This window comes from Procambarus clarkii, chromosome 9 (genome assembly GCF_040958095.1).
Source record: "Procambarus clarkii isolate CNS0578487 chromosome 9, FALCON_Pclarkii_2.0, whole genome shotgun sequence".
Classification (NCBI taxonomy): Eukaryota; Metazoa; Arthropoda; class Malacostraca; order Decapoda; family Cambaridae; genus Procambarus; species Procambarus clarkii.
The window spans coordinates 15,500,228-15,514,010 of NC_091158.1; the positions used below are offsets into that span (position 1 = coordinate 15,500,228).

Here is a 13,783-nt window from a genome sequence, read left to right on the forward strand (position 1 = left end):
ATCGTTTAACAACCAGGTACCCATTCACTGCTGGGTGAACAGAGGCTGCAGTTAAGGATTGCCGCCAAGTAAATCCTTTACGCCTCTGTTCACCCAGCAGTGAATGGGTACCAGGTTGTTAAACGATTCGGCGGGTCGAATTCCATGAAACAGAATTAAGGACCTGCTTAAGGGCCTGGACCTGCTTAAGACCTGAATTAAGGACCTGATTAAGGACCTGCTCCGAAACGCTGTTCGTGCTAGTGGCTTTACAAGAATGCATGAACTGGTGTGTATATATAAATAATAATAACAACTCTAAGGTAAAAGAGCAGGATAACTGACAGCAGCTCGTTAATTAGATTTGGCACAACATACACAATATAAAGTGCTAAGCTAACCAGAACTAACGCACGAACCCGAGCCACCCACCTAACCTAACCTACCTAACATAAAAAACGTTGATGTTTCAGTCTCATCTTTTCACAGTACAGTACCTCATCCCTTTGTATGTAGATTATTTGAGAGAACGACAGCGGTGACTGCCGTAGAAATTTAGAAACCAGTGCCGATAGCATAGGCAGAAACCTCAGGTGTTGTCTGGAGACGTTTGGTGGTATGGTGGTTGAGGCAGTGGGAGGGGAGGGTGGTGATTGAAGCAGTGGGAGGGGGGGTAATGGTGGTTGAGGCAGGGGAGATGATGGTGGTGGAGGCGGTGGTAGAGAGAGAGAGAGACAGGGCCGACGAGGCATCTGCACGGTCAGTGTTGGGCCGGTCGGCAAGCGAGAAGGTTAGGGTGTTGAAGCAGTCTCGGCCGCGCGCCCGTCACCCACGTGCTTCTTGTTTACATCCGATGTAGCGTTCCCGCGCAAATTTTTATTCTGTTCCTCCCATCCGTCTAGGCTTTGTAATGAGCGATATTATTTTCCCTTCAAGGATACGATACATTATGAGTTTGCCATATATTACATGATATATTAAAAAAAACCATTTATAACATTTCCTTAGAAATTAATGCACAAACTATTTTATGAAAATCAAACCATAATTCAAACACACTATAGTGAAAATCAATATGCAAACATTCGTGGTTATGAAAACATATAAACATTATCAGGCGCTAACCAAAACATCGAATAGATAGCAAACCTTGTTAGATGGCTCTACACCTGCTTGTCTGAGGCTGAACAAATGAAACAGATTCGTTCTGAAACTTACTATAAGTCTCGATAGACTCGTGGGGCCAAGTTAGTGATGGTGTTGGGGTAGTGAATTTACTAAACCCAAATTATAACAAGTCTACTATACGTCAGTTTATCCACCATCACTCAATCCCACCAGTGATAGAGCGTCAAGTTAGACAATCATCTTTGCTATTTATTCCACTAGTACAAGTCTCATCCAGCCAAACCTGCTAGTACAAATCTTCCTCATTTCTACCAGACGTGAGCTCTGCCAGAACACGCGTCTACCAAGGCGTGAGGTCTACCAGAACACGCGTCAACAAGGCGTGAGCTCTGCCAGAACACGCGTCAACAAGGCGTGAGCTCTACCAGAACACGCGTCTACCAAGGCGTGAGCGCTACTGAAAGTGACAAGCAGTCGTGAACCCAACCAATACAGGTCAACCAGTCATCAATCCTATTAGAATAAGATTCTATCTGACATAAACCATAACTAGGCCGTCAAAACCCCGTAACTACTCAGAGAAAATCAACTCTAACAAAGCCACCAACTCCCAGCCAGTTTCTGCGACACTGCTTGCCTCTCACTGATACTAAACACCACTGGTGTGGAAGATGACACGAGTGGATACCCCAGGCAGTCACAGAAGAGTTCTGGGGAAGACCCCCAGCGCCCACATCAGGTTTTCTGTGAAAGCCTCCTGCGTCTGACCCCAGCAGCATCCACATCAGGTGTTCGTGGTCGTACTATAACGTACTATACTCGCTCTCGCGTACGTCCCCAACACCCACCTCACGTTGGGGAATCTATTCACACACAAATCTCAGCTACTACGTCAAGTATTCTGGGGAAGTCACAAGTAGACTGCTCGAGGACCCACGGTAGCAACACCCAGGCAAGATGTGTGTACACTCACTGCTACTGCTTCTTACCATAACGTCACTGGGTGTTGATGGTGAGTGTTGTTCTTTGTTGCTCTGTTATTTTGGCAAGAGGAACATTCTGATCCTGTATCTGGTGTTAATTTCACAAGCAAGGGTCATGTTTAACGTGGGTCTTATTGATAATGATTTCAATGTATACTTTAAGGTATGATTATCATCTGAAGTGTTTTATGGTTGTGAAGTGGTGACAGAGTCTTACAAAGAAATTTCAATAACTTTGAGAGTTACAGGGAAGCGGTTGTTGCTATATTGTCTAGTTAAGCTAAAGTTTAATATATCTAATGGTGTCCAACACTAGAATAGAACTAAGAAATACAAGTTCGTCCATTTCATTAGGCGTCCAGGAGTTTGTGTATATAATCAGAGACTAATATAATTATCCTAGTGATTTATGGTCCTATGTGCAAGGTGTTTTAGCCGCAGGGACGATAAGCCCCGAAATCATTTGTTGATAACCTCAAGATAACCAGTCCTTCAAGGATGGACGCAAAGAGCGCTTAGCGCGTCTTCTAGAGCCAGCAGTGTGATACTAGACAGTTTCTTTTATTTGTTTGTATTATTATTATTTTCTACCACAGACGTGGCTACACATTTACAATGCTAACCAGCATATATACATTTTTTCTGTCCTCCATGGACAGGGTTAGGGATCTGTTAAACATATAATTGAGTGATTTTTTGAACAATCGACCACAGAAGGTGATTGTAGTGCTTTTAAAATGTTAATCTATCCTACAAACATAAATACACAGATTTACATCTGTCCTACATAAAAACGGTGTTCAAGGTGTCTTTTTACATAGCGTAATTAACGTGCGTTTAACTGGACAATGTTTAAACTAGGCGTTTAACAAGGTCTACAAGGTGTAGACCTTGTGTGGGGGAAAGAGTACATTTCTATTACTGAAACTCGGATATTGAATCACGTAGAGTTTTGCGGTGAGGTGAAGAGACTCTAGGTAGGCCAACGGCCATACCACGTTGAGAACACCGCTTCTCGTCCGTTTCTCCAGGTAGGCTAACTATCCTGTGTGATGGAGATTTTTAGCATCACGTAGCTAGTTCGTTTTTTTAGACACACTGTACTCCCCTTAATATAGTCTAGGGTAGCTGCACAAATGCAGATGTACCTAAATGTGTTAATACAAAAAAAAATTCCCAGTATCAAGGCCAGTATCCCCAGTAAAAATCCCCAATTTCTTACAGTACCACTTTTATCAATAGCTATGTTGCCATCCGAAACCTACAGTATTTATATGGGCAACGCGAAACATCCACCAGACAGTGGGAAAAAAATGGTTGCTAGGATCAGTTGGGCTACCGACACCTGAGGCAGATCAGGTGACTGATCCTTCAATCCTGAGCACTCTGTGTTATCTCTGTGAGCAAGAAGTGGATCATGATCTCACACATATATTGAATGTCCAGTCATCAGACCCTTCAGACCTCCCAGTCTAAGGTATATCTTGAGGTTATCTTGAGATGATTTCGGGGCTTTTAGTGTCCCCGCGGCCCGGTCCTCGACCAGGCCTCCACACCTTGAAGGTACCTTGAGCTTTTCAGCTACTTTTTCTACCTTTGTGTTCTTGAGGATGTCCTCATAATGCATACAAAGTTTGTCAGTGTAGGTTTCTGATCACATGCAACTGTATGATTAACGAGCCTGTGAGATCTTCACCTAGTAGTAAATAGGTAGCTGAGAGTTAGACAGCTGCTACGGGCTGCATCCTGGGTTGTGTGCGTGTTAGTGAGAAACATATGTAGTAGATATAATATAGGAAAAATAAATTGGTTAGAAAGACGGAGTCCAAGAGCTAATAGTATTTGTATTCTTTTTGTATTCTGCAAATACAAAAAATAAATACAAATAGCAATTAGTGAATACACACACATACACACATACACACACACATACATACATACACACACACACACACACACACACACACACACACACACACACACACTCAAGGGAAGGGAATTAATAGGGTAGATAAAGACAGGCTATTTAACACAAATGGCACACGCACTAGGGGACACAGGTGGAAACTGAGCGCCCAAATGAGCCACAGAGATATTGGAAAGAACTTCTTTAGTGTCAGAGTGGTTGACAAATGGAATGCACTAGGAAGAGATGTGGTGGAGGCTGACTCCATACACAGTTTCAAGTATAGATATGATAGAGCCCAATAGGCTCAGGAACCTGTACACCTGTTGATTGACGGTTGAGAGGCGGGACCAAAGAGCCAGAGCTCAACCCCCGCAAGCACAATTAGGTGAGTATACTCCTAGATGTAGTCATATCTCGTCAAGTCCACTGGCGAAACACACACTTTAATACACACCAGTACCACTGGTAAGCAGTCACTGCAAGGCACTCGGAATAACAATGAGGATTAGACTAGTTAAACACCTGGAGAGGATTAGGCATGTAAACAAACACCAACAAGGAAGACAAATTCATGCCTAAATAACCTACTGGAGTTCTATGATATAAGTAATCTAAAGACAAGACGAGGTGTGAAAAGACTGCATCTTTTTAGACTGTCATAAAGCCTTTGACTCAGTTCCACACCAAGTGACAACATTGTGGTGGATACCAGCCGGCACCAGGCTGACCACTTCCAAGCATAACGCTCTAAATATCTGATCGATTCAATGCCTACATTACACAAAAAAATCTTTGTATAGAAGCATGATTTTTAGGGCACTCTCTGTCTCCCAGCCACACTAGGAAAAAAGGAAATAGCGATTCTTCGGTGATATTTATGACAGCCGCTATGCTAATGTAAGCAGAGCGGGTCCATGCGAATACAACCGATTATATTTCCATAGCGACACTTTTCCAGTTTTGTACAATGGAATTGGAATCGGAACGGATGGACAGGCAGCTCTGAGTCGTGCGGGACGGGGCTTCCGCTACCGAGGCACAGAACCTATACTTGTCCACCTGTCAGTCTCCCCTTTCCTCTCCCCCATCTGTCAGCCTCTCTACTCCACTAGCCAACATCTCCTCTCCCCCAACCTGCCAACATCTCCTCTCCCCCAACCTGCCAACATCTCCTCTCCCCAACCTGCCAACATCTCCTCTCCCCCAACCTGCCAACATCTCCTCTCCCCCAACCTGCCAACATCTCCTCTCCCCCAACCTGCCAACATCTCCTCTCCCCCAACCTGCCAACATCTCCTCTCCCCAACCTGCCAACATCTCCTCTCCCCCAACCTGCCAACATCTCCTCTCCCCCAACCTGCCAACATCTCCTCTCCCCAACCTGCCAACATCTCCTCTCCCCAACCTGCCAACATCTCCTCTCCCCAACCTGCCAACATCTCCTCTCCCCCAACCTGCCAACATCTCCTCTCCCCCAACCTGCCAACATCTCCTCTCCCCCAACCTGCCAACATCTCCTCTCCCCAACCTGCCAACATCTCCTCTCCCCCACCTGCCAACATCTCCTCTCCCCCACCCTGCCAACATCTCCTCTCCCCCAACCTGCCAACATCTCCTCCCCTCCCCTGATACCCTACCCTCTGTCCCCACCTCCTTCCCCTACCAGCATTCCTGCTTCTCTGCGTATTGTCTCTTTTTCCATCTCCCTGTGTGTCAGATTTTTACTGCTCTCTGTCTTTCAATCTTCTGTGTTGTCCCTCGTCTCTTCTCTTCCCCCCCCCCCCCCACACGCAGTTATCTCTTACTCTCCCCTTTATTCATTCTCCCTCTTCCGTACTCGTGTGATTTAGTTCACCACCTTTAGCTTTGATGTCCAAAGGGCTTGGAAAGAGTCCACCACCTATGTTCCTTTTATTTTCATTCTCGCCTCCAGTTTATTCTCGGTGTTCTATTCAACGTATTCCTTCTCTTAATTTGGGGTTTCTATAAAGGTCTTTCACTACAAGAGACCGATAGAGATGTTTCTAGTCATTTTGAAGATTATAACAGATGAACAGAGATCGTAAACGGATCACACTTTAACAGAGATCATAAGCGGATGACACATCAACCGAGATCGTAAACGGATGACACATCAACAGAGATCGTAAGCGGATGACATATCAACAGAGATCATAAACGGATCCAAAATAAGATAGACCATCGACAAAGAGAAAGCCTGATTCTAAGAGACACAACAATGGCCTCTATTTCTATATAATCGGGTACATAAAATTTAACTTCCATAAGACATGTCGACACTCACAGCAACAGCGCTGTTAATCTGCAAGATATTCGTGCAACGATGCAACGGCGAAGGAGAAAGTTATCCGTCAATTCTCCATATCCAGTGGTCATCAATCCGCGAGTTGTTGATCGGTTGAGCCGAGGGTCAGGTGGATGACTAACGTAAACAAACCCATTAATCATGTGACAGGCAGACAAACAGACAGTCGAATCACTGAGTAACCAACGCGAATCACCAATCAGGAAAATATATATTAGGTATATGGACGATATATGATATGACAGAGCAGAGGAAATTCAATTGCAGAGGTCGACTCTGCATTTGCATCTAGATGAGTTCATCTATATATTTCAAGTGTACAGGCTGAATCCAAGTGAGAAACACTATTCCACAGGTGAACAGGCTACTCGTCAGCTATATTTTGGTTAGAATCGTATGGTTTTGGGACAGACTCGTGGACCGATGAGCGAATCGTGTTTAGGGAAAATATGGTTAAGCTTTAATATCATCTGTGGAAGGGAAAGCTGCCGGAAAAAAGAGAGCTGTGAAAGGGTGGCCTGTGGGAGAGCTTAGAGATGGAGAGCTGTGGGAAGGATAACTTTAGGAGGAAAAGCTGTGGGAGGAGAGATGTGGGAGGCAGAGCTGTTAAAAAGTTATGTGAGGGAGAGCTGCCCGAGGGATCGAGAGATCTTGTATCCAGTAAATCAGAGTTACAAAGCTCAGATCTGGCGCCTTTAACCCCCAGTGTAAAAAAAAAAACTAAGTGTAAAACGCTTTTGCAGATACCATCAACTGAGGCACATTGAATGTTGAAAATGTTTGGCTACAGGGAACTTGTAATTTTTTTCCCCCGCGTGTGAATTGTTGTAGGAATTTTACACCATCCGTGATTGTTGGTGCGTCGCCCTGTATTGTGACGCACTCCACCACACACTGACGCACTCCACCACACACTGACGCACTCCACCACACACTGACGCACCCCACCACACACTGACGCACCCCACCACACACTGACGCACTCCACCACACACTGACGCACCCCACCACACACTGACGCACCCCACCACACACTGACGCACTCCACCACACACTGACGCACTCCACCACACACTGACGCACCGCCACCACACCACACAGTGCAAAGCAATGCACCATAATCATTATTCAAGACAACACAGTCAACACAATACACAACAATAGAGCACAATATAATATAAGCTACCATAGAGTGCAACAATTTAGACGGTCCTTAACCATTAACCATAGATACACCATAGATAAGTCGCTAACATATAAAAAAATACAATTTTGTTTTGCAACAATCAAGAAGAAATTACTAAATCGCTGATGAATTAATTAATGCAGACGGAGCGGCAACAGCAACAGAGACCTGATGATAAACAACACAGTTGTAACGTGAGTCCTCCTGCGCCTCCCACCTCTGTGTTGTGGCCAGGGTAACTGGAGCCTTCCCTGTCCCAGGCTCACAGTCTCTGTGGTGCGTCGCTTGCCCATGACACCCCTCTGTGGTGCGTCGCCTGCCCGTGACACCCCTCTGTGGTGCGTCGCCTGCCCGTGACACCCCTCTGTGGAGCGTCACCTGCCCGTGACACCCCTCTGTGGCGCGTCGCCTGCCCGTGACACCCCTCTGTGGTGCGTCGCCTGCCCGTGACACCCCTCTGTGGTGCGTCACCTGCCCGTGACACCCCTCTGTGGTGCGTCACCTGCCCGTGACACCCCTCTGTGGTGCGTCACCTGCCCGTGACACCCCTCTGTGGTGCGTCACCTGCCCGTGACACCCCTCTGTGGTGCGTCACCTGCCCGTGACACCCCTCTGTGGGGCGTCACTTGCCCGTGACACCCCTCTGTGGGGCGTCGCCTGCCCGTGACACCCACTCTTGACATCCATATTAAATTATATAAATTATATATATATATAATATATATATATAATATATATATAATATATATATATATATTATATATAAATATATTATATATATTATATATAATATACTATATATAATATACTTTTACTACTATTTCAAAGCTGCATTATAATCTCAAAGAAAGCTTGAATGTCATAAATCCATAAATCACTAAGGAACTCAATGACTCGAAGAGGATTCGAACCCGCATTACAAGGGCTCACCGCCCCCCCCCCCTGCGTACACAGTACAAACCCAAGCCAATATAAGGCTTCAGCATGGTAGCTGCTCCCTGGCTGACTGATCTCACTCCGACCTTGTCTACGAGGCTTCGAAGGGTCAGCCAAGGCAATGGGCCAGAGTCCTTATCCTTTTTTTAGTTTCACAGAGTGGCTGGTGGGAAAGATAGAGGCCTGGTGGCCCCAGGAATGCCGCCAGTAAGACACTTTAAGTGAATCTTTTGTAAGTTAAACTAGGTTCTTCGAGGCATTTTCCTAGAGGTAGTTTAGGCATTTGTTTGACGTGCTGGCTTTTCCTGCTAATTCGTGCTCCCATTTTGACGATTTTAGTTGAGATTATATATATATATATATATATATATATATATATATATATATATATATATATATATATATATATATAATATAATATATATAATATAATATATATATATATATATATATATATATATATATATATATATATATATAATGTCGTACCTAGTAGCCAGAACGCACTTCTCAGCCTACTATGCAGGGCCCAATTTGCCTAATAAGCCAAGTTTTCCTGAATTAATATATTTTCTCTAATTTTTTTTCTTATGAAATGATAAAGCTATCCATTTCATTATGTATGAGGTCAATTTTTTTTATTGGAGTTAAAATTAACGTAGATATATGACCGAACCTAACCAACCCTACCTAACCTAACCTAACCTAACCAACCCTACCTAACCTAACCTATCTTTATAGGTTAGGTAGCCGAAAAAGTTAGGTTAGGTAGGTTAGGTAGTCGAAAAACAATTAATTCATGAAAACTTGGCTTATTAGGCAAATTGGGCCTTGCATAGTAGGCTAAGAAGTGCGTTCTGGCTACTAGGTACGACATATATATATATATATATATATATATATATATATATATATATATATATATATATATATATATATATATATATATATATATAATATTGTTTGTAATTTACAGTTCCCTTTTTTATCTATTTATTCATGATCGATATTCCCGCGGAATATTTCAGTCATATCAGACCTTTCCCATATTTCATCATGGCTGAATATCACTTGGACATTCACTACCTCAGTGGAACCATTGATTGTGCTGTAAGCGGGCTATCTCAAGCGTAATTTGTCACTGATTGGTAATATTTTATAATCAGGTCATACATCAGGCGTGTGTGTGTGTGTGTGTGAAGGCCTCCCCCCAAGAGAGGGGGGATGGGGTGCTTCTCCTCACTCCACAACTCCCGCACTGATCCGCTCCCTTCATCTATCTTAAATGAAACGTATCCAAACGCACATATCAAGGGAAATGTATGATGATGCCCCAGTGAACTGTGCTGAGAGAGAGAGAGAGAGAGAGAGACCCTTTGCTTGGTTGCCGTTGAATGAGGCAATATATAATAGGAGTATAGGGGCTAGGCCTGGCTGTTAAGACTGCAAAATCGCCTAATAACTATTAGTTTGGTGTTGGACTTTAGACCTGTCTATCCCGAGAGGGTTAGTTAGGTCACCACAATAACCTACTGATCAAGCAGGCACAGCACAGTCCAGGGCTTAAGAATATTCCCGGTGAATATAGCCCTGAGAAGAGGGGGTATATTCACCGGGATATATTCAATGGATATATATACAAGGCAAGTCGTTGTATATATATCCTTTGTGTTATTAACCAGCAAGTATGCAATACTTAAGCCCTAACCAAGTGACTAAATAAACGCCCGGTTGAGGGGACTTTTAGCGAGGTGGTGACCATGGAACGGCCGCCTTGCTAGCCATTGAAAAATGGTTCCTGTGATAAGGGTTTTATAGGAGGAGGGGGGGGGAGGAAACAGGTGTCGTAGTGCTGACCTCTTCCTTACGGTTAGCATATTTCTCTTTAACACAGGCACACGGACACACACACATCTCCAGGAAACAGTTCGTAGCAACTGTCTAACTTCCACGTATCTATTTATTGGTAGACGAACAGGTGAATCAGGGTGAAAGAAACTCTGTCCATTTGTTTCTATCTCGGGTGGGAATCGAACACGATCTCTTAATGCTACGACCCCCCGAACGCTGTCCACTCAGCCGTGAGGGCCTTAAAGTGTGTGTGTGTGTGTGTGTGTGTGTGTGTGTGTGTGTGTGTGTGTGTGTGTGTGTGTGTGTGTGTGTGTGTGTGTGTGTGTGTGTGTGAGGGTGTGTGTGTGTATGTACTCACTTAAGTGTGCTTGTGTATGTGTGTGTGTGTATGTCTGTGTGTGTCCTGGTGTACGTTTGCCATTCTCAGCTCTGTTACCAGGCCACAATACGCTGTAGGTCGTCTGCGGTCGAGTTGGGGTTGTTGGGTATAATGAATTTAATGTTAAGTGTGGCATTGCGTGTGTCTTTGAGTGAGTGCTTTTGTTAGTGTAGTAAAGATGTGTGTGTGTGTGTGTGTGTGTGTGTGAGAGAGAGCCAGTATACATGCGCATGAGTACGCTTGCGTGCAGCAGGCGTGTGAATTGTAGGCGCATGCGCATGAATCCACATGAATCAAGACTCGTCACCCCAGGTGGGGCCGGCGTCCTCCACCCCGCCTGTGTGACCTCTGAATAAATCACGACCTTCATGACCCGGAACCTGCACTCGGGTCTCAAAGCACGCACACACACACACACACACACACACACACACACACACACACACACACACACACACACACACACACACACACCACCTACCTCACTGCCACTCTTAACACAATTTGATGGGGCCGTGGGACAAGGTCGTAAATATAAAAAAGATATAACTGATCAGCTTGCGCTACATAACCCGGTTATTTGCTCTATAAATTAAACCATTTTGAACCATAAGGTCTCTCTGTACATATAAGATTAGCTGAACATCACAAGGCTCTCTCTCTCCCTCCACCTGCTATTACCTCCATTTTGGCTCCAAAATGTCGGCTGGAAAAAAAATAATTATGAAGAAAACGGGAAGTAGGAAGGACGAGGTTAATGTTGCTACCGTTCTTGCCATATGTACCACTACTACCACAATTACTACCACTACTACTACTAACTAATGCTACTAGTACCATTACCACTGCTAGAGCAACTACTATAATTGCTACAATCGGAAGTTAGTCTCATGTGCCACTTTTATTTAAAAAAAATTTCGATGGAACAACCTCTCCTCCTACAAAGTACGTCGCTTTTCGGTCGTACGCGTTGCCTAAGGCTAAAAAAAAATTGTCGTGCTGGAAAATGGAAGCGGCTCGCGAAAGTGACGTATTGTCCCGTTTTTTGTTTTGGGTCCTCTGGTAGATTAGGGGAGGACACTTTATTAATTGACCGTTTTCTTGACGTTGGGAAACCTTAGGAGGACGGGCTGGATGGAGTGATTCAAACACACACATCTCTGGTGTCGTAACCATGAATGTATTGACAGCATAGCGGAAGTAAAGTGTACAGCGAAATCTAATTTAAAAAAAATATTCTTTCCATGTACTTAGAAATAACACAACTGGACTAACGCAAAATATACACAATTTACAATTGTGTATATTTTGTGTAAATTGTGTTTTTGTGTAAAATTGTGTGAATCGTAAACACAATTGTAAATTGTGTTTACAATTTACAATTACCCAACAACATTCCTCCAAACACGTCTTAATGACTGTATCACACTGTATTGTACTGCATTTACAAATTAATATATATTGAGTGAGTTTCAAATTCGAGTGAGTGTCTGACAAGCGTTTTTGTATTGAATTAATAGTATTACACACTCAACATTCCTAGATACACAAGCTAATATTCTTCTGGATTTTGTATCTCTTTCGGCCAAACATTGTACCATGCAGTTCAGATTACCCCTAATGGCCACTCCAAGATAATTATCGTCTTCCGGCCTGGTGAGAGGCGTTCCCGAAATATATTTCTTTATATTTAACATCTGTCTCCATTTAAACTCGTCTAACATGTATCTGACAATTGTGTTAGCCTTTCTAGCAAAAACCATTGTGCTAGTCTATCTAGGTCCCCCTTAGAATTCAATTATTTTAATCGGGAACGTTAATGCGTTCTTCTTTTCTATAAATTTAATGATTATGTAAATAAAATGGGAGTCCATTATTTTACCGAACGACGCTGTTTATAACTGAAAACGAGAGGATGATAGAGAGAGAGAGGGAGAGAGAGGAAGGGAGAGAGAGAGAGAGAGAGAGAGAGAGAGAGAGAGAGAGAGAGAGAGAGAGAGAGAGAGAGAGAATTGCAGTTCTTGTTAATGCATTCAACTCATTGAACAGTTGAACACAAAATGTCACAGATCATAATGTGAGGTGTGACCTTCTGTGGTGGAGGCGAACAATGCGTCATGACGAGCGGGTCACCAGTTATAAAAGGTCACCTCTATGACAGTTATTAGTTACTACTGGTTTGCTTGCTTCACACTGACGAAGGGAGAGGCAAGGATGGGAATGAGAATGAGGGAGAGAGGGCGGGGAGGAAAGGTTGAAGAGGGGAGAGAGAGAGAGAGAGAGAGAGAGAGAGAGAGAGAGAGAGAGAGAGAGAGAGAAAGGGAGTTGGGAAAGAGAAGTGAGAATGAAACCTACCATCACACCACCAGCGTGTGACACTATCACACCACCAGCGTGTGACACCATCACACCACCAGACTGTGACACCATGACACCACCAAGGTGTGACACCAGCACACCACCAGTGACACCATCACACCACCAGTGACACCATGACACCACCAGTGAGACCATGACACCACCAAGGTGTGACACCATGACACCACCAAGGTGTGACACCATCACACCACCAAGGTGTGACACAATCACACCACCAAGGTGTGACACCATCAACACAGCCTCTCCACCCCCCATGGTGTTTTTCCTACTTGTGGATTCAGCGACTTCCTCTGCCACTCCATAACATTCACAGTTTACGACACTTTCATTTGACTTTGCAGCTGACTAAGAGTTTTGTTTTGAGAGAGAGAGAGAGAGAGAGAGAGAGAGAGAGAGAGAGAGAGCGAGCGAGCTTTAGTCTACGCAGCCTCGCGGAGGCGCAGGTAAAAACCCCCACCTCAGAAGGTAGAGTGAGACAGAAGCCTTGTGAATTCTCTCACTAGTAAGATCTCCACCCAGACGAATGAGCAGAGGGGGATCCCACCAGCTCCCCACTCCCTCCCTTACTGCGCTCCCTGGCGCCCTTACACCCTCCCTGATCCTCTCATTCACTCTAGCACCCTTACACCCTCTATTACCCTCTTACTATTCCCTGTCGGTGTCCCCTCATCCCTTCTCCCTCCTCCCTGACCTTACGAGGGAGATAAAGGGCGCGGCTCCCCTTTCC

The 13,783-nt window shown here is 44.3% G+C and overlaps 1 protein-coding gene across 3 annotated transcripts in view; it reads left to right on the top strand.

Annotated features, from left to right (window-relative positions):
* Positions 1–737: 737 nt before the first annotated feature.
* LOC123766208 (protein sax-3) overlaps positions 738–13,783 on the top strand; it is a 175,110-nt gene continuing 162,064 nt past the window's right edge. For 2 of the 3 annotated variants that reach the window (XM_045755176.2, XM_045755177.2), the window contains exon 1: positions 738–2,119. In XM_045755176.2, coding sequence (XP_045611132.2) covers positions 2,065–2,119 — 55 coding nt within the window. In that variant the 5' untranslated portion in view covers positions 738–2,064. The remainder of the gene's footprint in view (positions 2,120–13,783) is intronic. The other variant, XM_069321170.1, reaches the window with a different exon arrangement.